This window comes from Podarcis pityusensis, assembly GCF_964106645.2.
Source record: "Podarcis pityusensis genome assembly, chromosome: 10".
Taxonomy (NCBI): Eukaryota; Metazoa; Chordata; class Lepidosauria; order Squamata; family Lacertidae; genus Podarcis; species Podarcis pityusensis.
The window spans coordinates 12,922,089-12,947,379 of NC_138035.1; the positions used below are offsets into that span (position 1 = coordinate 12,922,089).

Genomic DNA, 25,291 nt, shown 5'->3' on the forward strand with positions numbered 1-25,291 from the left:
TGAAATAAGATTCATCTGTGAGACAATTTACAAAGCACCAACTCATAAAAATAGGTCACTGCATAACAGAACCATCAGATTAGCACAGGATTATCAAATACAAAGCAAATGACCATCACTGAATCAAATTAGTTCTCTAAAAACTCATGAGAAACACATGTTTTCAGCAGGAAGTGAAACAGCAAAATTGTAGGTGCTGATTTGCTATCAATGGGGGAAGTGTTCTGAAATACTGGTGCCGAGAGTTCACATGGAAACTAAACAAATGAGTAGGGCTTCTCCAGAAGATCAGTGATCTGGCCAGTGCCTTAAGAGATAATATGGTCCTTCACTTTTTAAACTTACTCCTCTTCCTGACTTAAGCTAGTCCTAGGCCAGGCATCCCCAAACTCGATCCTCCAGCAGTTTTGGGACTACAATTCCCATCATCCCTAGCTAACAGGACCAGTGGTCAGGGATGTTCCAAAACAGCTGGAGGGCCGAGTTTGGGGGTGCCTGGCCTAGGGTGTTTAGGGCTTTGTACGGTGTGGGTTTTATGGGGTGTTAGAGGAGAGGGCCAGTGCCTCTGCTGGGGGACACACTGTGTTCCTTTGGGGGCAGTTTGTCCACCTTTGGTCCCCACCCTGAACTCAGCTCTCACCTATGGCTCCTAGAAACTGACCGGCTGAACCAAGTGAGAGTAGCCAACAGGCCTCAAACTCTTGGTGAATTAGGGACATTCCCTGCATGCAAAGTAATCTTTTTCGGACATTTCAATTAACCTAACCGAAGTCTGTTGATTTCAATGGATCTACAGTGGTACCTCGGGTTACAGATGCTTCAGGTTACAGACTCCGCTAACCCAGAAATAGTACCTCGGGTTAAGAACTTTGCTTCAGGATGAGAACAGAAATCATGTGGCGGCAGCGGGAGGCCCCATTAGCTAAAGTGGTACCTCAGCTTAAGAACAGTTTCAGGTTAAGAACGGACCTCCGGAACGAATTAAGTACGTAACCAGAGGTACCACTGTACTCGTGTATGAGTTACGTCACATACAACCCTATAGAAAAGCAGAAAAGCAGCATCTTCTTGTAATATTAATCATCCAAATAATAATAATAATAAATGCAAAGCTGCCAGATTGTAGATGTTTGGAAAATTCTATCCCCCAACCCCATCATCACATACACAGAATCTGAATGCTGAGGTTTTGTATTATTATTTTTTTTAAAATGAGCACCCACTGCAAGAATAGAGCACACACAAAAGAGCTGGTTTTATTTAGTTTGAAAAGGTCTGCGTTACACCAAGCACACATCTTAACCGTGGTGGGTGAAAACTTGTACGGTTTTGGGGTTGATTACTGGAAGCTCAGCTACGGAGATATGCTAGAGAGGCTCGCGCAAAATTGCGGGGTCCAACTTTGAACGTTGGTTATCATTCTTGCTGCTGCTGCTGCTACTGGTGGGAAGGTGGCCCTTCTAAGCCTACAGGTCCTTGATGTCCTTCTGGACGTTCCACAACGTGGTGGCACTCTTCTGGAGCTGGGCCACCTCGTCGTCCTTCAGCTTCTGGTTGATCACGCTGGTCAAGCCAACAGACCCCAGCACACAAGGCAGGCTCAGGAAGACTTCGTTTTCAATGCCATACATGCCCTGCAAGGAAGATTTAAGAGAGAAGTTGGAAACTAGGAGATCCCTCTTAACACGTACTCTTGGCCCTGAGTGAGAAGGCTCAGAGGCTTCCATGGCCGGAAGCAGCTTTCATCAGCTTGGGCTGATACGCCAGTTGTGACTCTAAGCTAAGAGACCTTTCTTCCATTTGTTTATTTCACATTTATATACCGGTTGATTGTCGCAAACCCTTTCCCATATCCATGCACTAGCGACATCCTGTCAAAGAGCAAGCCGGCAGTAAACCGCATCATTCAAAGTTGGAGTTAACTCTATTAGCAAAAGCACAATCGCCACGGACTTGGTGGAGTGTCAGCCCTAATGAGCACAACAGCTCATCCCTGGTAGGTCTGGTCCCATGAATCGGTTGACTAGACTGAAAGTCCCCGCCTCCCCATGGCCGTCTAAGTCCTCTCCTCTCTAGGGCTTTCTCCAAGCAATCAGAGACTGAGCCTGTGTGCAGCCTGCTAGAGTTCCACTCATTTCAGCCCTCTTCTGGTTCTGGGAGAACAGGGGTGAGGGCACCCATGACTCTTCACCAACCTGACTCATCTCTGTCTCCTGGCCATCCTACTGCTTCAGCTTCTGCCTCCGATTCTGGACTTCTCTCTGCCACAGACTCTCCCACCTCACTAAGCCCTGTTACCTTTTCAGCTTCCGACACGTCCTCTTCCCAGCCTTCTCCCTTTTTTCCCTCTGACCACTCATTGTGGTCCCACCACCACTCCCTGGGCTCAGAGCCGTCTTCCTTTGGGGTTTCCCCAGCTGATTGTCCCCACCGTTCTTCTGCCTCTAACCAGCCCACGGCGCTTCCCTCCAACGAACTGATACAGAAGTAATATGGAAGAGGGCAAAGGGATGCATTCAGGACCACCACTCCCATCTACTGAGTAAACCCAATCCTTTCCCCTGGTGAACTAACCTTGCTCGCCCTGCAAGTGACGCCGCTATTACGACCTACACTGTTCTGCAAACACAGTCTTGCATTCTCCAAATCTACTGCACTGAGCACCCAGAAAATGAAAAGGCGGAGGGGGAACTGTTCATCCCCATTTCTCTATTTCCCATCTGGAAGCAGGGACGAAATATAGCAAAGGGCAGAAACACAACCAAGCTATTAACGTTCCTTACCTTTACCATGGTGGACACTGGATGAACTCGGCAAAGGTTCCCGAAGATGGTCTCCAGTAGGTCAGCAACACTCAAGCCAATGGCCCAGTTGGTGTAGCCTTTCAGCTTGATCACTTCATAGGCACTACCAAAAACACATTGCAGAAAGCCCAGTTAGACCATGTAAAGTGGTTGTGAAAGATAGCAAGGGAATAGCGAAACATGGTCATGGCAAGAAAGAAGAAAGAGAAATGATCGCATTTCTAATTCTGGGGGGAACTAGCACCAGGAAAAGTCCCGCTAAAGGAGGAGACACACTAGTACAGAGGTGGGAACTTCTGTCCTATGAAACAAATTAGGCTTGTCAGTTCTCCCCGTCTGGCTTGCAAGGCTGTTTTGGCCAAGCCACAGCCACCTGCTCCTCACCTGTGAAGGGCAGGTAAAGAGGAGGTAGGGCTATAAGGGGGCTTCCACCTGAAAGTGCTTTGCAAGCCCCGACAATCAGCTGGTTGGCAGGGCTTGCAAAGCACAGCGTCTCTGCCTGCACGTTTTGAGGACGTTGTTAGGATGTCCGGTGACTGGCAGCTGGGCAACTCGTCTCTCTAGTGGGAGGAGGGTGGGGGAGATAAAAAGATTCAGCCCGCTGCCCAGATCCAGATCCACCTCTGCTCTAATTGAAGGTGTGGGGTATGTATGTGCATGAAACTCCAGGTTTAAATGCATTAGTAGGCACGAAATTTTGAATGGCGCATGTCTGAAATATCCAAATCTCCACTAAAAACATGTGGCCCCATTCCAACCAGGCTCAGAACCCACTTCGTATCAGGCCTGGAGCTAGCAGGTGACAGTCTTGGGCACCACCAACATCTACAGAGTCTCTATCCTGACCACCCCCCTTTTAAAAACTCATTGCAAAGCAACAACTAAGCAGTCATTCCCAGACAACCCGTACTGCTTCTCTCCATGCCAGGGGGAACCAGGAGGTATCACTCTGAATTAACAATTTTGCCTGATTATGTACTCCAGAGAACTCAACAACCGCTCACAGTTTTGGTGATAAATGTACTGACCATAGATTTAGGAAGTTTCAAGTTTGCTGAGGCTCTCTTTTACCCAGATCCCTCATACACAGATGTTCAAGAAGGCAACCCTCGTAAAGACTGAAGTTGCGTCTGCCAACCTTGGTCATCCCCAACGCACCATACCTGTCAACCACCTCCTTGTGAACTTGCTTCCAGCCCTCTGGATCTTGGTCAGTCCCCATGTCAGGGTTTAGCTGCTGGAGAGAAACACCTGCGACGTTAACCCCACTCCAGACAGCCACTGCAACGACAAGAAGAGCCCAGGTTATGATAGGTGGTAGGTTCCCTGTTTAAAGGTAAAGGGACCCCTGACCATTAGGTCCAGCCATGGCCGACTCTGGGGTTGCGGCGCTCATCTTGCTTTATTGGCCAAGGGAGCTGGTGTACAGCTTCCAGGTCATGTGGCCAGCATGACTAAGCCGCTTCTGGTGAACCAGAGCAGCGCATGGAAATGCCGTTTACCTTCCCGCCGGAGTGGTACCTATTTATCTACTTGCATTTTTGACGTGCTTTCGAACTGCTAGGTTGGCAGGAGCTGGGACCGAGCAATGGGAGCTCACCCCATCACGGGGATTCGAACCACCAACCTTCTGATCTGCAAGTCCTAGGCTCAGTGGTTTAACCCACAGCGCCACCCGCGTCCCAGGTTCCCTGTTCAGGGAAGCTTTTAATGTTTAACAGACTATTGTATTTTAATATTTTGTTGGAAGCCGCCCAGAATGGCTGGGGAAGACACTGAGAGATACGATAGCCATCTTCAAATATCTCAAGGTCTGTTGCATGGAAGAGGGAGCAAGCTTGTTTTCTTCTGCTCCAGAGGGTAGGACTCAAACCAACGGATGCAAGTTACGAGAAAGAAGATCCTGGCTAAACGTCAGGAAGAACTTTTTGACAGCAAGACCTGTTTTGACAGTGGAACGGTCTCCTCGTGAGGTGGTGGACTCTCCTTCCTTGGAGGTTTTCAAGCAGAGATTGGGTGGCCATCTGCCATGGATGAGATTCCTGCATCGCAGGAGGTTGGACTAGATGACCCTCGGGGTCCCTTCCAACCCTACAATTCTACGGTTCTATATCCTATTGGGCTGGGTATGTCCCGTCTGAAGCCCCTGGGGAGCTGGGCTAGACAGACCAATGGTCTGACTCACTATAAGGCAGCTCCCTTCCTATGTTCACATATACTGGGGCTTATAGCTCAGAGGCGGAGCCTGTGCTTTGCATCCAGAAGATCCCAGGTAGGACTGGGAATGCCGTGTTTGTAATCCTGTAGAGCCACAGCCACACAGCGAGGCAATGCTGAGCTAAAGTCAACGCTCTGACTTCAATGCCATCGTCCTATGTTCTGTACCATTCAAATAAACAATACTTTATTCGTTCTGGCTACTGTCCAAAGGCACGCATGTGTGTCTGTACAACACAGAAGGGACCGGGAACTCAAGAAGTCCAACTAGGAAAAAAACATCCTTAGAAAGGGATCTCCGCTCCTGAGTAGAACGCTTCCCCCGCTATAGTTGATTTCATCTCTCACGGCCGTGTTTGAACTATTTTCAACAATGGGGTTGTTTGCTTTCCTTGCTCCATGTTAACTGCTTTGGGCAGGAAAGGAGAGATGTGCAGATCTGCTCCATAAATAAGCACAGGAAAGTATGATTTATAAGCTCAGCTATCGTCTCCCGTGATTCGCAACAGCTCTCCAGGGAAGAGTCCTTCGCATCACCTGGCAACGTTTTAACAGGAGATGCTAAGGAATGAAACTGGGACCTCCTCAAACACTGAGCTATGGCCTTTCCGCATGAAATAAAAAATTAGGGGGGGGGGGACACGCTTTAAATCTCTGGCACTTCTTGTTAAAGGATTTCAGCCCTGCCTGGACCTTTGAGGTCTCCTTGCGGCAGGGGAAGCAGGACCCTCTTCTGGAAGACCCTCACAAGACCAGTGACCACGAGGTCTCAAGATATGGTAGCCACAAGGCTAGAGGACTCCACACTTGTTTACTGATTTCCTGGCTGGATCTCACCTTTTGCCCCCATCACCTCCAAGAGCAGTCAGGAGAAAGCTTTCAGGAGTGCCAATTAGCCACACATAACTGTACCTCGGAGGAGGGGGCGAGCTTGTGAAATCGCCTGCTTGGATCAGGGCCTGGCTCAGAACCAGGAAGGGGTGGAGCCTCGACTTCAATATAGCCTGAAGCTCTAGTTTCCAACCTTCTGTGAACTGTGTAACACAGTGGTTCTCAACCTGCGGGTCCCCAGATGTTGTTGGACTACAACTCCCATCATCCCTGAGCTCTGGCCTTGCTAGCTAGGGGTGATGGGAGTTGTAGTCCCAAAACATCTGGGGACCCACAGGTTGAGAAAGGTTGGAACAAGTCACAAAGATGGACCACCTCTCTTCCCCCCCCCCAAAGCAGCTGGGAGTGCAGAGCTAGCCTAGAAAGACTCCATATACAGCAACTTCAAATGTCCCCCAACCCAGCAGTGTTCTTCTTTTCTTGGGTTGCCGGATGCTGCTGTTGGACTACAACTCCCATTATCCCTGATCACTGGGCCAAACAGGTTGTGGGTGATGGGAGTTGTAGTCCCCCACACTTGGGGACCCAAGGTTGCAGCATGCTGCCCTACAGGATCACTGCAGGTTTCGGACAACGCTGCTCACCGCTGGAATCGCCGTGTTCTCCCAGGATCCAACCGTGACAGCTGGTGGGATGGACGCCCAGCTTTTCGGCCATCAGGAAACGGAACCGAGCCGAATCGAGGTTGCAACCGCTGCCGATGACGCGGTGCTTAGGCAGGCCGCTCAGTTTCCACGTCACGTAGGTGAGGATATCCACTGGGGAAAGGAGGAGAGAGAGGATGAGGGGCTGGTGCACTCAAGAGTCAACTCTCTGGCCCCATCTGCACTGCACGTTTAAAGCGCTATGATACCACTTTAAACAGATACGGCTTCCCACAAAGAATCCTGGAAGCTGTAGTTTGCTAAGCGTGCCAAGAGTGGTTAGGTGACTCCCCTTGCCTTCACTGATGCTCAAGATGCGGAATGTCCCAGGAACGAGCCAGTGCCACACTCTCATAAAAAGGTAAAAGGTAAAGGACCCCTGGATGGTTAAGTCCAGTCAAAGGCGACTATGGGGTGCAGTACTCATCTCGCTTTCAGGCCGAGGGAGCTGGCGTTTGTCCACAGACAGCTTTCCAGGTCATGTGGCCAGCATGACTAAATCGCTTCTGGCACAACGGAACACCGTGACGGAAACCAGAGTGCACAGAAATGCCATTCACCTTCCTGCCACAGTAATACCTATTTATCTACTTGCACTGGTGTGCTTTCGAACTGCTAGGTTGGCAGGAGCTGGAACAGAGCAAAGGGAGCTCACCCCATCACGGGGATTCAAACCACCAACCTTCTGATTGGCTAGCCCAAGAGGCTCAGTGGTTTAGACCACAGCGCCACTCCTGTCGATAATCAACGCAAAGAATTTTAAGCAAGCCTTCCACCACAACCTTGCCCCTTCCACGTTTGCCGCAAATTGATGGGGAGTTGTAACACAAAAAACCAGCAGAGCACGAGGTGAGGGAAGGCTGGCTTAAGCAAATATGCCAGGACCCAAATTTATTTCTTGTTTACTGAAGCGGCTGCCTTGTGCATCTGGATTTGTCTGGATTGCAACCAGGCTCTGGAACTCGACTGGGAGTGAGTGCAAGAAATATAAAAGGCCATGATCTAGCTACAGGGGCTGCTCTAACTGCTAGCCCAATTTACCTGGGTTCGAAACCACCAGGATGATGCAGTCCGGACTATGTTTCACGACCTGTGGGATAATGAACTTGAAGACATTCACGTTCCTCTGGACCAAGTCGAGGCGGGACTCCCCTTCCTGCTGGCGGACTCCGGCGGTCACCACGACAACCTTGGAATTAGCGGTGACCGCGTAATCTGCAGGCAAAAATGTAACCGAGAAGTTATCAGGAGGCAGGGCAAAGTTCTGCGGCCTTCCAGAAGTTGTCAGATGACAGCTCCCATCATCCCCAACTGATAGGAGATGGAGTTCAACAACATCTGGAGGCCCAACAGCTGGCTGTCAAATGGGAACCAAGGGGAAGACAGGTTGAAATTCCCACTCAGCCCTTAAGTTCATTAGGACACTTTGGGACAAGCCACTATTTATTTAAAGGTAAAGGGACCGCTCACCATCAGGTCCAGTCGTGCCAACTCTGGGGTTGCGGAGCTCATCTTGCTTTACTGGCCGAGGGAGCCGGCGTACAGCTTCCAGATCATGTGGCCAGCATGACTAAGCCACTTCTGGCAAACCAGAGCAGCACACGGAAACACCGTTTACCTTCCCGCTGGAGCGGTACCTATTTATTTACTTGCACTTTGACGTGCTTTCGAACTGCTAGGTTGGCAGGAGCTGGGACTGAGCAACGGGAGCTCACCCCGTTGCGGGGATTCGAACCGCCGACCTTCTGATCGGCAAGTCCTAGGCTCTGTGGTTTAACCCACAGCGCCACCCGCGACCCTTAAGAGTTTGGATTTGATATCCCGCTTTATCGCTACCCGGAGAAGTCTCAAAGCAGCTAACATTCTCCTTTCCCTTCCTCCCCCACAACAAACACTATTTATTTACAAGCATTTATAAACCACTTTACACATAAATACTAAAAAAATTAATTGAAGTGCGTACAAAATAAAAATAATAAACATGTGTTATCATTACATTTATTATCGGCCCTTTACCAGTAGGTCCCAAGGTGGGTTATCATTAAATTTAAAAAGTTTGAATATGCTGCAGTTACAGGAATAGGTGGAGCCCTGAAAACACACATCTTGAGTGTCAAAGGGCAGAGTAAACTGGTGTGTCTTCTGCATATGCCAAAAGTTACACAATGAAGGTGCCGGGCGCACCTCTATGGGGGTGGGAATTCCACATCCCAGCGGATGCCACAAAGAAAGCCCTTTCACAATCTATCATCCCCCACAAACTTCTGAGGGAGTTGGAACTACAAAGGCGGCTCCATCTCCTGATCTTAACACCCAGGAGCGACCATAAGGAAAGAAGCGGTCTTCAAGATCTTTGTGGCCTCGGTCGTTTATATTGAAAACCAGGCAAGCAGTGGTATAAAAGCATATAAAACCAGGGTTTTCGAGCAAATGAAAACTAAAAACAGTCCGGTCTTGTGCACCAGGGAAAGCCTGTGCAAAAACAGACGCCTTTGCTATCTCTCAAGCTACTTCACCAGGTTGCTGACAGGATACAGAAGACAGCAGGGAGACTCACATACATCAGCCTGGACTCTGTGCAGGAGCTTGCCCAGGATATAAAAGAAGCAGGCGAACAGGCGTTGAAAGGTCTGAGGCCCTCCTTTCCACCCACAAGAATAATGAATGTTATAATGGACTGCATAACTGCATGTCCTGGCTATAGACAAAGGTCGCCTGTATGTTAAGATTCATAGTCCCTGTATCAGCTTACAAAGAAGTTCACAGAAGTTCTGCATTGCTGGTCTCGAGGGATGGGGAGCCAGCCCCCTCCTCTGAAACCGGCATAGAAACACAAGTTGCTAGCCTCTTAGGAGGTAGTTAAAAACAACAACCCTGCCTTCCATGAAGGAGACTGTTGGAGGACAGTGGTCTGTTCCTCCTCGCTCGCCTGCGTGGAATTTCTGATCACCTATGGCTACCAGGCAAGTTGTGGCCTTCCACTCTTCAGTAGCTCAGGGAAAGCGGATTTCAAACATCTGTTTCCCAATGTGACCTGTTGAGCAAGGACATAAGTCTGGCTCTCCCCCACCGGGCTCACATGGCGGTAAGATATAATATAAAACCTACCCTTGCCCGCTATGATCTTATGTGTCTTAAGAAATAAGCTTCCATGCTGAAGATCCATCATTTCTCCCTTCAGTTTGTCTTCCAGGACATCAACCAATGCAAGCTCATCGCAGAGACCCTGGCAGCGAAGGTGGGGGAAAAACCACAAGTGTTAAGTATATGAATGATGATGATGATGATGTACCCCACCCACTTGACTGGGTTGCCCCAGCTGCTCTGGGCGACTCCCAACATAATATACAGAAACACAACACCACAGCGGAACATCATACATTTAAAGTGTCCGATACTTCCCATGGACTGCCTTCAGACATTTATGCAAGGTTGTATAATTATTTATCTCATGCAAGGGACAGTGTTTGTGTGCTTCCAATATTTCTAATCACAGGTCTAGAGGAAGTCCATCCTGCGTCCAAACAGCACCCAAGCCTTCTTGCGTTATAGAGAGGAGAAATATTTATACAGTGGACGCTCAGGTTGCAAACGTGATCCATGCGGGATGTGCGTTCGCAACCCGCGTCTGCGCATGCATGGGTTGAGATTTGGCGCTTCTGCGCATACGCAAAGCGTGATTTAGTGCTTATGTGCATGCACGAGCACCGAAACCCAGAAGTAACCCGTTCCAGTACTTCCGGGTTTTGGCGGTCCGTAACCTGAAAAAACACAACCTGAAGCGTCTGTAACCTGTCTGTATGACTGTAATATAATGTAATGTAATATTGTACCAGCAAAAAAGTGGTGCCAGTCCTGACTTGATTCGCTTTGTTGTTGTTTAGTCGTTTAGTCGTGTCCAACTCTTCGTGACCCCATGGACCAGAGCACTCCAGGCACTCCTGTCTTCCACTGCCTCCCGCAGTTTGGTCAAACTCATGCTGGTAGCTTCGAGAACACTGTCCAACTATCTCGTCCTCTGTCGTCCCCTTCTCCTTGTGCCCTCCATGTTTCCCAACATCAGGGTCTTTTCCAGGGAGTCTTCTCTTCTCATGAGGTGGCCAAAGTATTGGAGCCTCAGCTTCAGGATCTGCCCTTCCAGTGAGCACTCAGGGCTGATTTCCTTCAGAATGGATAGGTCTGATCTTCTTGCTGTCCATGGGACTCTCAAGAGTCTCCTCCAGCACCATAATTCAAAAGCATCAATTCTTCGGCGATCAGCCTTCTTTCTTTCTTTCTTTCTTTCTTTCTTTATTTCTTGATTCGCTTTAGGCTAAGTTAAATCCAGGGTTTGCTCTCCTACCGCAGATGCCCATGACTGCTGCCCTTGACACCTTGGTCAGCTAACGTGAAAAGGGACTCCGTGCACATATGATCATCAGGGAAGGAGCCGTACAGAACAGAGCCTCTTCTCAGCCTGGTCAAATTTGTGCAAATTTGGTAGCCCACTGAGTTGTCCAACTGAATGTTAATTACAAAAAAAAAATAGCACCAAGAGAATAGACTTCATGCATCTCTCTATATATTCATAGAGTCATAGAATTGGGACCACAAGGGTCATATACTGCAACCCACTGCAATAATGCAGGAATCTTTTGCCCAGCATGGGGATTTAACTCATGACCCCGAGACTCTTGTGCTCTACCAACTGAGCTACCCCAAGTCCTGGAATCGAATCATGTGGATTCTAACCCTTGGAGCTTACAAAGCCAAGGATGGGGCTCCACAACTCCCATCAGAGCCCAGCCACCAAGGACGATGGGAGTTGTAGTCGAGCTGCAACAGGAGGAACCCGTATGTTCTTCACACTGTCTGTTATATCGCTAAAGAAGCCCATCCATCACATTCCCCTTTTGCTACAACAGGGTAACAGAGTAACCAGATGGTTCTGGACTCCCCGCTCCAATCTTCCCTAACCATTGGTCATGCTTGCTGGAGCTGGTGGGAGCCGGGAGCCTGCCAACACCTAGATGTCACCATGTCAGCCCTCTTTGACTAACCAATATTCCATGGGTAGGCAAACTAAGGCCCGGGGCCCGGATCCAGCCCAATCGCCTTCTAAATCTGGCCCATGGATAGTCCTGGAATCAGCATGTTTTTACATGAGTAGAATGTGTGCTTTTATTTAAAATGCATCTCTGTGTTATTTGTGGGGCATAGGAATTCGTTCACATTTTTTTTTTTCAAAATATAGTCCGGCTCCCCACAAGGTCTGAGGGACAGTGGACCGGCCCCCTGCTGAAAAAGTTTGCTGACCCCTGCATTTGTCTCTTACAATGAAGTTGACTTAAAGGGAAGATGATGGAGCATCTGTTTTGCATGGTCCCAAGATTCTCCAGGTAGGACTGGGAATGGTCCTCATCTGAGATCCTGGAAGGCTGCCGCCAGACAGTGCAAATGAACTAGATGAACCCATGGTCTGACTCTGCACAAAGCAGCTGCCTGCATTCCTAACCGGAGAACCTGCATCTTGCTCCTCTAGATGTTGCTGGAGGACAGTTTCCACCATCCCTCTGCCCATGGGTACCACTTGCATGGAAGAACCTATTAACCAGATTATTATTATTATTTTGGTGGGGGGGAGTCATAATTGCACTTAAAAAGGTAAAGGGACCCCTGACCATTAGGTCCAGTCGTGACTCTAGGGTTGCGGCGCTCATCTCGCTTTACTGGCCAAGGGAGCTGGCGAACAGCTTCCGGGTCATGTGGCCAGCATGACTAAGCCGCTTCTGGCAAACCAGAGCAGCGCACCAAAACGCCGTTTACCTTCCCGCCAGAGCGGTACCTATTTATCTACTTGCACTTTGACGTGCTTTCGAACTGCTAGGTTGGCAGGAGCTGGGACTGAGCAACGGGAGCTCACCCCGTCACAGGGATTCGAACCGCCGACCTTCTGATCGGCAAGTCCTAGGCTCTGTGGTTTAACCCACAACGCCACCCGTGTCCCTAATTGCACTTAGGTCTGGCCGTTTATGCCACCCAAACACAGACACACACACTGACCTTTTCCAGGACGCTGATGGCACAAGCCATCCCAACTTGACCGACTCCTACCACGGTGACTTTGTTGTTTGGCTTGGTGGCCGGCTGCGTCACGGGTGTGATCAGTTTGTCCTTGAGCGAAGCCATTTTTTGCTGCAAAAAAAGGAGAAACCAGATAGAACAAAGGTCAATTTCCAGCTTCTTCAAAACAACGAAAGCAAGGTCCTCAAGTGCTTTCAAAAGAAGACTCCAGCTCCTACCAAAATGCAGTTGAGAAATAAACAGGATTAGCTTGAGACTGACAAAACACAGCACGTGGCCACCAGACTATTACATTTCTACCCATTTACGTTTGCCCTACAAATCTGCAACACCTGCCAGCAGTTTCTCAACGTGCGGTTGCATAACGCCACAAATTGTGGAGTCTCAGCTGTTCCTTTTCATTTAAGTACCTCCCCATTTCATTTCAGTTCTGTCTTCCTTTCAAGGTCAGTGTTATGCACAGGTCTTCTTCCCTTGATCCATTTTATTCTCACGATGTCCCTGTAAGGTACGTCAGGCTGAGAGACGATGGCTGGCCCATGGCTAAGCTGGGATTTAGAGCAGTGACTCCCTAGTCCTAGCCCAGCCACATGGGATTTTATTTTTTTTTGCCCACCAAATACTTCTTTGAGGCATTGCCATTAATTTGCACCAGTACAGAGGTGCTTAAAAGGCGTTAGGAGATGCAAAGCCTTAAATACATAACTATTAATTTGATTTAAAACTCACAACTTCCTCAAAAGGAGCCCAAGGTGGTAAACCTATCAACACAATTAAAACTTCTATAAAAATAAAAAAAAGTTTACAACTCCTGAAAGCAACCACCTGCTCTCAAAACTAACCACCTGCTCTCAGGGTTGCCTTGGACAGAAACCTTCACCCATTTAATGCCTGTATAAACAGGAATGTTTTAAAACTTCTCCAAGAAATTAATAGGGAGGGAGGCTAGCACACCACACAATCTAATTTACACCCTTTCCTTAGCAATTCAGTTTCCCATCCTTACAGTCATGTTTCTCCACCGACAATTTCCTGCTGCCTTATACACGGTACTTATACATTTATTCATTTATTGCATCCTGACTATCCTTCCCTCGCTTATACAGTCGTACCTTGGTTTTCAAACACCTTGGGAGTCGAACGTTTTGGCGCCCAAACGATCGAAAACCGGAAGCGACTGTTCTGGTTTCCAAACGTTCTTTGGAACCCAAACGTCCGGCGCGACTTCCATGGCTTCCGATTGGCTGCAGGAACTTCCTGCAGCCAATCGGAAGCCGCGCCTTGGTTCCCAGACATTTTGGAAGTCGAACGGACTTCCAGAACAGATTCCGTTCAGCTTCCAAGGTACCACTGTACTTCAAGACCTGCTCACGATTTCATTTGGCTAGAATACTGTTTTAAATAGTCCGAAAGGAATTTCCATTCTTCCATGATGATGATAATAATAATAATATTTTATTTATATCCTGCCCTCCCCAAAGCCAGGCTCAGAGCAGCTAGCAACAATAAAAATAGCACCGTTCACATAAAATCACAGTCAGTTAATTGAAATACATTCTAAAATCAATTCAGAATCAAATTAATGGCAACCATTGGGCTAGAGTTCTATGAGGATTACAGGAGAGGGGGTTAGACTGTGTCTTGGCCAAAGGCCTGGTGGAACAGCTCTGTCTTGCAGGCCCTGTGGAAAGATGTCAAGTCCCGCAGGGCCCTAGTCTCTTGTGACAGAGCGTTCCACCAGATTGGGGCCACAGCCGAAAAAGCCCTGGCTCTGGTTGAGGCCAGCCTAACCTCCCTGTGGCCCGGGATCTCCAAGATGTTTTTATTTGAAGACCGTAAGGTCCTCCGTGGGACATACACCTTTCTTCATTTTGATCTCTTATTTTCGCCGTTCATTTGGCTAGAATACTGTTTTAAATAGTCCGAAAGGAATTTCCATTCTTCCATACACCTTTCTTCGTTTTGGTCTCCTATTTTCACCGTCAATCTCTCCACCTCCACATAGTTCTTCAAAATCCGGTCCTCTTTTCTTTGAACCTCGCTTTCTTCCCATTTCTGCACGTACAGAACTCTGGCTGCTGTGGTCACACACATAAACAATTTGACCATCTTTTGGGGGGACTTCTCATCCTATTTTTCCTATTAAGAATGCTTCAGGCTTTTTTGGGAAATAACGATTTTAAACATCTTTTAAAATTCATTATGTATCATTCCCCCAAAGCCTGTTGCTTTTTTACAAGTCCACTACGTATTTTTTTTTAAAAAAGGTCCTTTCTGCCTGCTGCCACTTCCAGAATTTATTTGACACAGTCTTATACAGGCTTCCTTAACCTCGTCGCTCCAGATGTTTTGAGACTACAATTCCCATCATCCCTGACCACTGGTCCTGCTAGCTAGGGATCATGGGAGTTGTAGACCAAAAACATCTGGAGGGTCGAGGTTGAGGAAGCCTGGTCTTATACATCTTGGCTAATTTACTCGGAGTTAGGTATCACCCATATATCATTTTCATGTACCGTATTTTTTGCTCTATAAGATTCATTTTTCCCCTCCTAAAAAGTAAGGGGAAATGTGTGTGCGTCTTATGGAGTGAATGCAGGCTGCACAGCTATCAGAGAAGCGAGAACAGCAAGAGGGATTGCTGCTTTCACTGCACAGAGATCCCTCTTGCTGTTCTGGCTTCTGAGATTCAGAATATTTTTTTTCTTGTTTTCCTCCTCCAAAAACTAGGTGCGTCTTGTGGTCTGGTGCGTCTTATAGAGCGAAAAATACAGTAGTTTTCCTTTAATGTATAACACGCCATAATTTTCAAATCTACTTTCCACAGCTTTTCCCACGCTGCCGTATCGATAAAATGGCCCAAGTCCTTAGCCCATTGTATCCAGACTTAACCAGCTCATTTTTTTGTTTTCCATTCTCTTCCACCACTTTTATTGGTTTTCAGAGGTTTGGTTGCATAAATTCTGTCATAAGGTAGAAACGTTGCCGTTTCTACGGGGATATACGCTCGGGATTTATTACCCCTGCTATCCAAAAATCTCCAAATGAATCTGAACTTCAGCGTCTAAAATTCCTGGTAGAGGACAAGGATCCTGAGTTCACGTTAAGGGTAGCCAAATTCTGCGCAATTGCCATAAAACTGAGGGAACAAGCTGTGCTATCATAAAGGTTTTAAATGATAATTTTAGGCTATATGTTAGTGACTAGGTTTTAATTTATATATATTTAAACTGTTGCTATATCTGTACTGTCCTTGTTATACGTAATTGCAAATTCAAATGTATCCCTATCGTGTTTTATGACTTCCTTGATATTGTATGTGGGCTGGAACTGGTCTGTGACCGAAATAATAAAATTCATTCATTCATTCATTCATTCATTCAAATTCTGTCATATATAATTGCTAGTCGCTTTATCTTGCGCAAGGCAACCCAAAGTGACTTACTACCAACCAAGCAAAAACAAACACACAAAGCCCATATAAATACATTGGGAGGGGGGAATAAATCAAAACCTTCCCACCCACTTCTAAAAGGGCACTGATAGAATTGTAGAGTTGGAAGGGACCCCAAGAGCCATCTAGTCCAACCCCCTGCAATACAGGAATAAATACCATATTTTTCGCTCTATAAGATGCACTTTTTCCCTCCTAAAAAGTAAGGGGAAATGTGTGTGCGTCTTATGGAGCGAATGCAGGCTGCGCAGCTATCGCTGAAGCCAGAACAGCAAGAGGGATCGTTGTGCAGTGTTCTGGCTTCTGGGATTTTTTTTCTTGTTTTCCTCCTCCAAAAACTAGGTGCATCTTATGGCCGGGTGCGTCTTATAGAGCAAAAAATACGTTAGTTAAAGGCCAATGGCCTGGTTGAAGAGGAACGTTTTCGCCTGGCACCTATAAATATGTAAGGAAGGTACCAGGCGAAAGCTCCCTGGGGAGAGCATTCCACAAACAGGGAGCCACCACAGAAAAGGCCCGTCCTCGTGTTGCCACCCTCCGGACCTCTCGTGAAGGCGGCACACAAGAAAGGGCCTCAGAAGATGAACACAGAATCTGGGCTAGTTCATATGGAAAGAGGCGGCCCTTGGGGTATATATTTGTTGAAATATGAAGCAGCACATAAATTAATTAAACTAACTAAATAGACATATGCTGTTCAGTAAAGATTGCTTTTTAAAAAGTTGCATCAGCATTACAAATCAGCCCCTGAAATTTACTAGTCTGCAAACAAACTTACTATTCCGCGGGGATCTGGCCGAGGGCGGGCAGACTGCTGAGTAGGAGGAGCTTCCTCTCCTGTGGCTCTGATTTTTTCCTCCTAAAAAGTAAGGGGAAATGTCTGTGCGTCTTCTGGAGTAAATGCATGGTCCCCGGAACCGAATTGCCCAGGGGCAAAAAGCAGATTGTGCTTTTTTTTTTTTTAGAAAGAGGGAAGGGGGTGTTGAAACAAAGCCGCTGAGCAGCTGATCTGCAAGCGATCGGGGAAGGAGATAAGGGACTCTAGAGATAAAGGAGGCTGCCAAGGAGGGGGGAGGTAAAAGCCCATGGATCCTCAGGATTTTTGCATTGGGTCACCCCAAATTCACTATCAGATCACATAGTATGTCCATAGCTACAGCCTGCACCAAAAAAACCACGCATCCACTGTTTCGTGGGGCCACAATGCTGCAAAAATGTGGTTACAAAGCACGGATCCTCAGGATTTTTGCACTGGGTCACCCCAAATTCACCATCAGATCACATAGCATGTCCATGGCTACAGCCTGCACCAAAAAAATCACACATCCACTGTTTTGTGGGGCAAAAATGTGGCTACAAAGCACGGATCCACATGGATCCTCAGGATTTTTGCACTGGGCTACCCCAAACTCACCGTCAAATCACCTATCATGTCTGTGGCCACAGCATGAACCACAAAAATCATACATCCACTGTTTCATTCAGAATATTTTTCCCCCTTGTTTCCCTCCTCTAAAAACTAGGTGCGTCTTATGGCTCGAAAAATACGGCAGCTACAAAGCTACTCTGCCCTCCTGCTTACCTTCTCTTGAGGGCTCCGATACGGAGGCCAACTGTTGCCGTCGCTGTCGCTATCACTGCCACTGCCGTTGCTATACGTGCTGAACACGTAAAGAAAGCAAGTGAAGTCACTCATACTGAACTGCCACTGGCTTTAACGCACCAAAGACATGCTGGCAACATAAGGAGCTGACAAGGTCCCTGCCCAGAAAGGCTTACAGTCTACAATAACAGACAAAACAGGAATGGGGGGAGAAGTCAAAGGCTGCGTATATCTCCTGCACACTTACACCACAGGCAGCAGAAGGGAGTCCCCCATGAACCCAAGCAATAGTTGGAAGAGACCCTGTGGGTCATCTAGTCCAACCCGCCCCCCTGTAATATGCTGACTTCCGTTCATTTTTTAAAAAATAATTTTGTAAGTTGTGTGTCCTTGTTGCTCAACTTGACCCTTTTACATGATTTTGTATGTTTTGTGGCATTTGTGCATTGTGATCTGCTGTTATTTTATTGATTACAGATTAGTAATTCTTTATTGTAATTGATAAGTGTGAACTGCTAGATTATTATTTGATGATGTTTAATTTTACTGTTTAGTACTGGATCCTAACGGATTGTTGAGTATTGCTTTATTTGATATAAGTTGTTTATTTTAAAGCTATTGTGGCTTTTTATATAGGATCTGATTGTTACTATTAATTTTTTGATGTTTTATTATTACTTTTATGTGCGTTGGAAGCCACCCAGAGTGGCTGTGGCAACCCAGCCAGATGGGTGGGGTATAAATAATAAATTTATTATCATTATTATTATTATTATTATTGCTGTCTCAAACGGGGTTCGAACCTGCAACCTTGGCATTATCAACACCATGCTCTGACCAGCTGAACTAGCTAGGCCGATTTCTGATCTCCATGTTGCATAGGATGAAGTTCGGCGGTGGGGGGGTGGGAAAGGGTGGGGTCCTGGAAACTATGGCCAGGGGGTGGAACTCAATGGTAGAGCACATATTTTGCATTCCAAGTCATAGGTTTGATCCCCAGCATCTCCAGGTTAAGACCCTTGTCCCAAACCCTGGAGAACCACTGCCAGCCGGTGGAGAGCAATGGTGGGGGAACCTCAGCCTAGGGGCCAAATTATTCTTAAATGTGGCCCTCCAAGCATCTGTCTGGCCCTTAGGACCACCCCCCTTCTCCCACAGGCTACCCCTCTCAGCAGCCTGGCTATGCACCCTCCTCGAATGTTTCTGCCTGACTGGGATGTGTCCCTGAACTGTGACAGAATCGTGGGGTTGGAAGGGGTCCCGAGGGTCATCTAGTCCAACCCCCTGCAATGCAGGAATCTCAACTATAGCATCCATGGCAGAGAGCCATCCCTCTTAGCTTGGTGGAGATCTGTGCTTGTGTAGAACAGTCAAATTCAGGCTTCCTCAACCTCGCCCCTCCAGATGTTTCTGGCCTACAACTCCCATGATCCCTAGCTAGCAGGACCAGTGGTCAGGGATGATGGGAACTGTAGTCTCAAAAACATCTGGAGGGCCGAGGATGTGGAAGCCTAGTCTAACTTTTGCATGGATGGGATGTGGCCAGCTGTACAAACGGTGGCCTTTGCTGATCCACCCATTTTTTTCCCCTCTGGCCCCCTCCACCACTGGCAAGCAGCCCTCTGAAGATTGCCTATGAGGGAATGTACCACATAGACTGTAAATAAATAAATAAATAATAATAATAATAATAATAATAATTTATTTATACCCTGCCCAACTGTCTGGGTTTCCCCAGCCACTCTGGGCGGCTTCCAACAGAACACTAAAATACAATAACCTATTAAACATTAAAAGCTTCCCTAAACAGAGCTGCCTTCAGATGTCTTCTAAAAGTCTGGTAGTTGTTTTTCTCTTTGACATCTGGTGGGAGGGCGTTCCACAGGGTGGGGGCCACTGCCGAGAAGGCCCTCTGCCTGGTTCCCTGTAACTTGGTTTCTCGCAGGGAGGGAACCGCCAGAAGACCCTCAGCGCTGGACCACAGTGTCTGGGCAGAACGATGGGGGTGGAGACGCTCCTTCAGGTATACTGGACCGAGGCCGTTTTGGCTTTCAAGGTCAGCACCAACACTTTGAATTGTGCTCGGAAACCAAATTGCCCCCCCTCCCCCATGTCTGCCCTTGGCATAGGCTGGTAGTCTTCAGCCTTTGCAGAAACATTATTCCCCTAACCCAGAGATGGAGGTCCCATCTGTTGGTCCAAGACCCACCAGTTGAAATCCAACGGTGCACACCAGCGTTTCTTATAGAATTGAAGGGACCCTGAGGGTCATCTAGTTCAACCCCCGGCCGTGCAGGAATTGGACTACAACTCCCATCATCCCTGACCACTGGGGTCCTGCTAGCTAGGGATGATGGGATTTGTAGTCTAAGAACATCAAAGGGCCTAAGGCTGAGATGGGCTGGTATAGGCAGCTCTGAATGAGACGGGCTAATGGCAGGAGTCAAGGTAAGGCAGCCAGTGGCCGACACAGGAGGAATGAGGAGTACAGGCTGATGCACACATGTGTCTCTAAGAACGCATGAAGGGTCCTGCTGGATCAGGCCAAAGGCCTATCCAGTCCGGCATCCTGTTCTCACAGTGGCCAAATAAATGCCTGTGGGAAACCTTCAAGCAAGAGCGTTCTCTCCTCTTGCGGTTTCTAGGAACTGGTATTCAAAAGCAGTAATGCCACCAACTGGGATATAGGAGAGAGCAGCCATTGTTGCTAGTAGCCACTGCCTAGGTTCTCTCTCAGCCAGGTGAAAATAACTAGGCCTCAAAGGGATGCCTCATTCCTTATCTTCCTCTCTTTTTCTCTCCAACCAAAAAAGAGGTCTGGCAGCTTTTGGAAGATCTCATTCCTAAGTTTTATAGTCGATAGCAGTAATTATTCCTGCACCATTTTCCACCTATCTTATGCCCTCCCGTTTTTGTGCATCTTTACTCCATCTCCCACCAGCCCCAGCCAGCAGAGTAAAAATCTTGCCGGCTCCCCCCTTGCCGTTTTCTTGCAGGGAGTGGAAAACATTTTATTCCAGCCGGCTTTTGGGAACAGACTGATCTTAACGAACGGGATTGCGCCATGCTGTTTTTTCTGAAATTATCTGTATGTTTTTAATAGATTACATAGTTTTAATTCGATCCACATATGACTGTTTTTTTAGCTGCTCTTATTTTTATCTGTATGCTGCCTGGAGTCCCTATGGGGGGGGGGGGAGAGGCAGGGTATAAATAAATATAATCATCATCATCATCATCATCTGGAGGGCACCACATTGACGTCCCTTGCTCTGAGTTATAGAACTGCAGACCATACCGCAAATGTGCATGGGTCATATATACCCCCCCAAATCCTCCAGCCCCCACTATAAGATAAACCTCCATTCAGGCTGCAAAACGAGCAACATCATGGACAGAAGGACAGCGCAGTTGGGCTCTAACGGGGCATTCATGGACCTATGGCAGCCACAACACGCCGCTTCGTTCCAGATTCACGTGGCCACCCGTTCTCACAGGACGCGCGCGCCTTGCAGGCTGCATCGCGCGAGGCTCTTGCGCTCCAGCGCGCGCAGGATCCCGATCCTGGCCTGGGCAAGTCGGGCAGGATGCGGCCCGGCCCGGGCGCTGAGCGGGAAGCGTTTTCCTCGCCTGCCTCACCCGATTCTGCTAAGAAAAGGCAGGGGGTGTGCGCATTTCGCTGCTCCCCCCGCCTAGGCACGTGATGCCTTTGCGCTCCTTCATTTTTTTTGGGGGGGGGGGGCTTCTTCCCTCTTGCAAAAAGGAATGAGCAGCCTCCCCCAGCGGATGCTCCCCGTTTTGAACGCGCGCATCCCACCCCAAGTTGGCAGGGCCATTTCAAGCACCCAGGGAGATTCTGCTGTTGCAAAAAAAAAATAAAAAATAACTGTTTCCTTTCCCCTCCCGCTCTTTGGCAGAGCACATGTTCGCGGCGATGGCACGAGGAACGGGGGGGGGGGGGGAGAGGCGCCGCGATGCGCAACAAGTTTTCTTTTCCTCCCCCGCGTCTTCCGCGATGGTTGCCTCTGTGGCCCGGCCTCCCTTCCTCCTCCTCCGCTGAGCCAAGGCCGGCCCGAAATCCTCTACCAGGACGAATTAAAAATGCAATTCGCAAACCTTTAAAATGCAACAAGCCTGTCCCGGGGATCAAAAGGAAAAGGCGGAGCGGGAGGTGGGTAGATTGCGCCTCTAACCACTAGGCCACCGCTCCTCTGGGCGGAAAGAAAAGGCAGGGCAGGATCGTCCACCCGGAGCCTCTTTCCAACGCAAAGGAAAAAACTCTTTTTCCTTTGCATCATTTTTGTTTTTTGTAAGTCCTTGGTGCGTTTTGGGGAGAAAAGGGCTATATATATATTTTTGCAACCGCATTGACCTTTAGAAATGAGGGGGACGCGCGATGCAAAGCGGGAGTAAAAGATGGGGAGGGGGAGATGGCTCAAGACCCCGGAGGGCAAGAGATCGACCTCCAACCCCACTTTCTCACATGCATACACGCACACGCGAGCGCCAGGCCACGATGCGCAGGAGAGATCTCCCCTAACCGATCCCTCCCCACCCATTTGAAGCGCTTGAGTCCATCAACCGTTGCCAAAGGCTTGGGAGGGGGGGAGAAGATGGAGGGCCACCCCTCCCCCCCAAAAAAAACAACAACAGAGGATCGGTGCGTTTGCTATGTGATACCCACCTCCGGGGTTTGTTTGTGCGCCTAGGACCGGCTTAGCAGCAGCAAGAAGACGAGGAGCGCAGCTGAGGCACAGCCTGGATGGAGGAGGGGAAAGAAGACAATGTCAGCCGGGCAAGGGGAAGGAGGCGGATCCGGAGCCGCTCCGCGTCGCTTTCCTCGGGTTACGCTTTTGTGATTGGAAACCAGAGCCCCGCCCGCCCCCTCGGCTCGCGCAATCCTCTTCAAGGACGGCGCGCCAAGGGTGAAGCTGGTGCGCGCAGCCTCGGTCCTCCTCCTCCTTCCTCCAAATTCCTTCCTTTCTTCCACCTGCGCCTTGCCCCCCTCCCCAAAAAAGAGAGAAACGACCACGTGGGTGCTTGCACCCAGGAGGACGGGGAGGTCACCGGGCCTCTGCTCACGCCATCAGCACTGCCCCCCCCCCCCACCAGATCATACAATGCAGCTTTGTTGTTCTGGCTCATTTTTATTTATTTATTCCGGCCTTTTCTCACCGGCAAAGCCAGAAGCGGCCTGCTAGATCTCCGCCTGCGGCTGTTGCAGACAAACATTTCGTGTGTGCCTTAAGACGCCTTAATTTATGGCGTCGATTTTCACAGGCTGCGTCTCATGAACTCGCCTGCGCCATATAGTTGCAGCAATATTGTACCGTACTGCTTTAGCAGTGGGGAATCATGGGAAATGTAGTTTCCTAAGGGTGCAGACATCCCAGATCTACAGTTACCAGGTGGTGCGCCCTAATAAGGCTGCCGGCTTCAGAGATCCTACAGGACTCCCGCTTCACGTCGCTTTTGCAGAAACAGACTAACAATGCAGCTAGTCCCTCTGGAGGTAGGAACTAGGAAGAGGCTTGTGGCAGTTTAAAATAGCAGCTTTTTACTGTAGTTTGAGCTTTGAAGGATATAGGAACTTTCGTGGCAATCAATCTTTAAGATGCCACAAGAGTTCCGTTTGTGCTGCAACGGGCTTATTTATTCAGTGTGAGCACCTTGAATTGAGTCCAGGAACAAACGGGTTATACGAGTTCTAAATTAAATGCTAGGTGCTAATCTGGCTGCTGCATTTTGCACTAGTTGAAGTTCCCAAGTTGTCTTCAAGGGGAGCACCACGCAGAGTGCAGTGCAGTAGTCCAAACTGGAAGTCCATGCTGATCAGCTGATTGGCAGTAACTTTTAACCACTGCTTGGATCAGCTTGGGCCTTCCCTTTGCAGCTTGGCTGGAACGCAAGGCATGCTGTAAAGGAAAACGGGCTACCTGAAGCCAAGGTGATGCCAGGTGACTGACAGGTGGGCGGGGGGGGGGGAGGGCAGAGGAACCCAGGATCCAACCAACCGGCTGGAAAAAGTTACCAGTCCTTGCTGTACCTGCATGCTTCCGCATGCTCCTCTGCAACCTTCCAGATCTAGGGCCTTTTTTGGGAAAGTTGGCCTTTTTAACATCTGTGCAACAGACCGAAATCAACAGGTGTCTTGACATCAAAGCAAGTCAGAGAAAAAGGTTGCACCTATGAAAGTTGCTTGTTTGAGACTGAAGTTGGGACTTTTAATATGCATGGGAGCTCTTCCACTGAAACATGTGCCACCAAACTGGTATTCTGCACATCTTCTGTTGCAGTTTCCCCCACATTCTTATATGCCAATATTTCATGCAGTAAGACAAACTGAGACAATAAGCAGAGGGACAACTTGTGCAAGTTTCTCCCCCAAGCCTGGCTGACCCCACCCAGCTGCCCAGCCTCTTGGCAAACTACAGTACAGGGGATAAATATCCTGTTACCCAGAGGAGCCGCACTGCTACTTATCCCCAATGTCCTTCAAATTAGAATCCTGGCACCAGCTGTCAGGATGCAGGGAATTCTTCGAGAGAATAAACACCACTGCAGGAACCCCAGCGGGCACAAATTTCGCACTGCAAAACTAGTTCGTGTGCCAGTTTGGCTGGAGTCTTTGCTCACAGCAGCAAAACTTGGAGCAGATGTGGCACATCTACGTAAGCAATCGATTTGGGAGTATCTCCAAAGGCTTTCAACCGTTTTGGGTGGGTTTTGCTTTGTTTTTAATCCTTTTTTATACTGTTCTTAAGAATGCTGCCATGAGAGGTTGAGTAGGCAGAGCTTGATTCTGAAAAAGTTAAAGATTCCCGAATTTGGGAGACCCCTATCATTTTCTCTGTGCCTCGCTTCCAGGTGTGTAGGTGACATCTGGCAGATGTTCAGTGCTGCGGCAGAAGCACTCTGCACATGCCCAGATGTCCTTTCCTTTATCGCACTTTGTATATTTTTACATTTTTATTAATATGAACACACAGAAAAGATAGCAAAAGTGATGTGTAACAGATAAAAATGCTTATAGAACTAGAAAAAAATAAAACACAGGTGCAATGGGGAGGAAAACCCTGAAAACAACTGAGAATACAATACTGCGTTCAACTGGAAATATATATTCCACATGCTTATGACAGCTGGGTAGGTGGAGATAACTTCAAGGCCAACAGGACCTGCAAGAGCTTTTGACCTTTTGTTTTACTTACACCACTTATGTGCTCTGCAGAGTCCGTGGCATGGTGGTCAGTCCAGCCCTGGTGTGCGCTGCAAGCAGAGAGCAAGAATCAGTAGGGTGCCTTGAAGCAAGATGTATGCAGATGACTCAAGCAAGAATTACCGGGGAAGGCAGTGCAATCCGAGTCATTAAGCAATCTGACTGTAAGGGGGGGAATTCCTTCCTGGTGACAAACAAGGTGATGAACCAGATTCTGAGCAAAATGCAAACCCGTGTTCTGCGTCACCCATGGGAAATCTGGGGGCATGCAAAGCTTGGTGACCCCACTTGTGGAATTCCTAGCAGTGCTACACTGCTATCAACCTATTCTGCTAGCCAGGTTTCACTTGGATATTGGTCCAAATTAGGAGAAAACAAGCCAAGCTGAATGCTTTT

At 48.3% G+C, this 25,291-nt stretch overlaps 1 protein-coding gene across 7 annotated transcripts; it reads right to left on the reverse strand.

Annotated features, from left to right (window-relative positions):
- Positions 1 to 1,231: 1,231 nt before the first annotated feature.
- LDHB (lactate dehydrogenase B) lies at positions 1,232 to 24,945 on the reverse strand. Of its 7 annotated transcripts, none has more exons than XM_081023146.1 (11): positions 24,888 to 24,945; positions 22,361 to 22,434; positions 17,656 to 17,734; positions 16,852 to 16,932; positions 12,599 to 12,730; positions 9,665 to 9,782; positions 7,598 to 7,771; positions 6,497 to 6,670; positions 3,968 to 4,085; positions 2,784 to 2,907; positions 1,232 to 1,634 (listed from the first exon to the last, which is right to left on the reverse strand). In XM_081023146.1, exons 5-11 carry the CDS (start codon positions 12,722 to 12,724, stop codon positions 1,467 to 1,469), a joined length of 1,002 nt encoding a protein of 333 aa, XP_080879272.1. In that variant the 5' UTR covers positions 12,725 to 12,730; positions 16,852 to 16,932; positions 17,656 to 17,734; positions 22,361 to 22,434; positions 24,888 to 24,945; the 3' UTR covers positions 1,232 to 1,466. The 7 variants fall into 7 exon arrangements, with proteins under 7 accessions (XP_080879272.1, XP_080879270.1, XP_080879273.1 ...); XM_081023144.1 differs by having other exon boundaries at positions 17,656 to 17,855; XM_081023147.1 differs by lacking the exon at positions 17,656 to 17,734.
- Positions 24,946 to 25,291: the final 346 nt, after the last annotated feature.

What these genes read in the sequence shown, in the direction of transcription:
- LDHB (XM_081023144.1), bottom strand. Translation starts at nt 17,769, where the DNA reads ATGAGTGACTTCACTTGCTTTCTTTACGTGTTCAGCACGTATAGCAAC. An exon ending in TAAGATCATAGCGGGCAAGG is followed by an intron (nt 7,772 to 9,664) that starts GTAGGTTTTATA and finishes TTTTGCCTGCAG; the next exon opens with ATTACGCGGTCACCGCTAAT. An exon ending in AGAACACGGCGATTCCAGCG is followed by an intron (nt 4,086 to 6,496) that starts GTGAGCAGCGTT and finishes TTGTCGTTGCAG; the next exon opens with TGGCTGTCTGGAGTGGGGTT.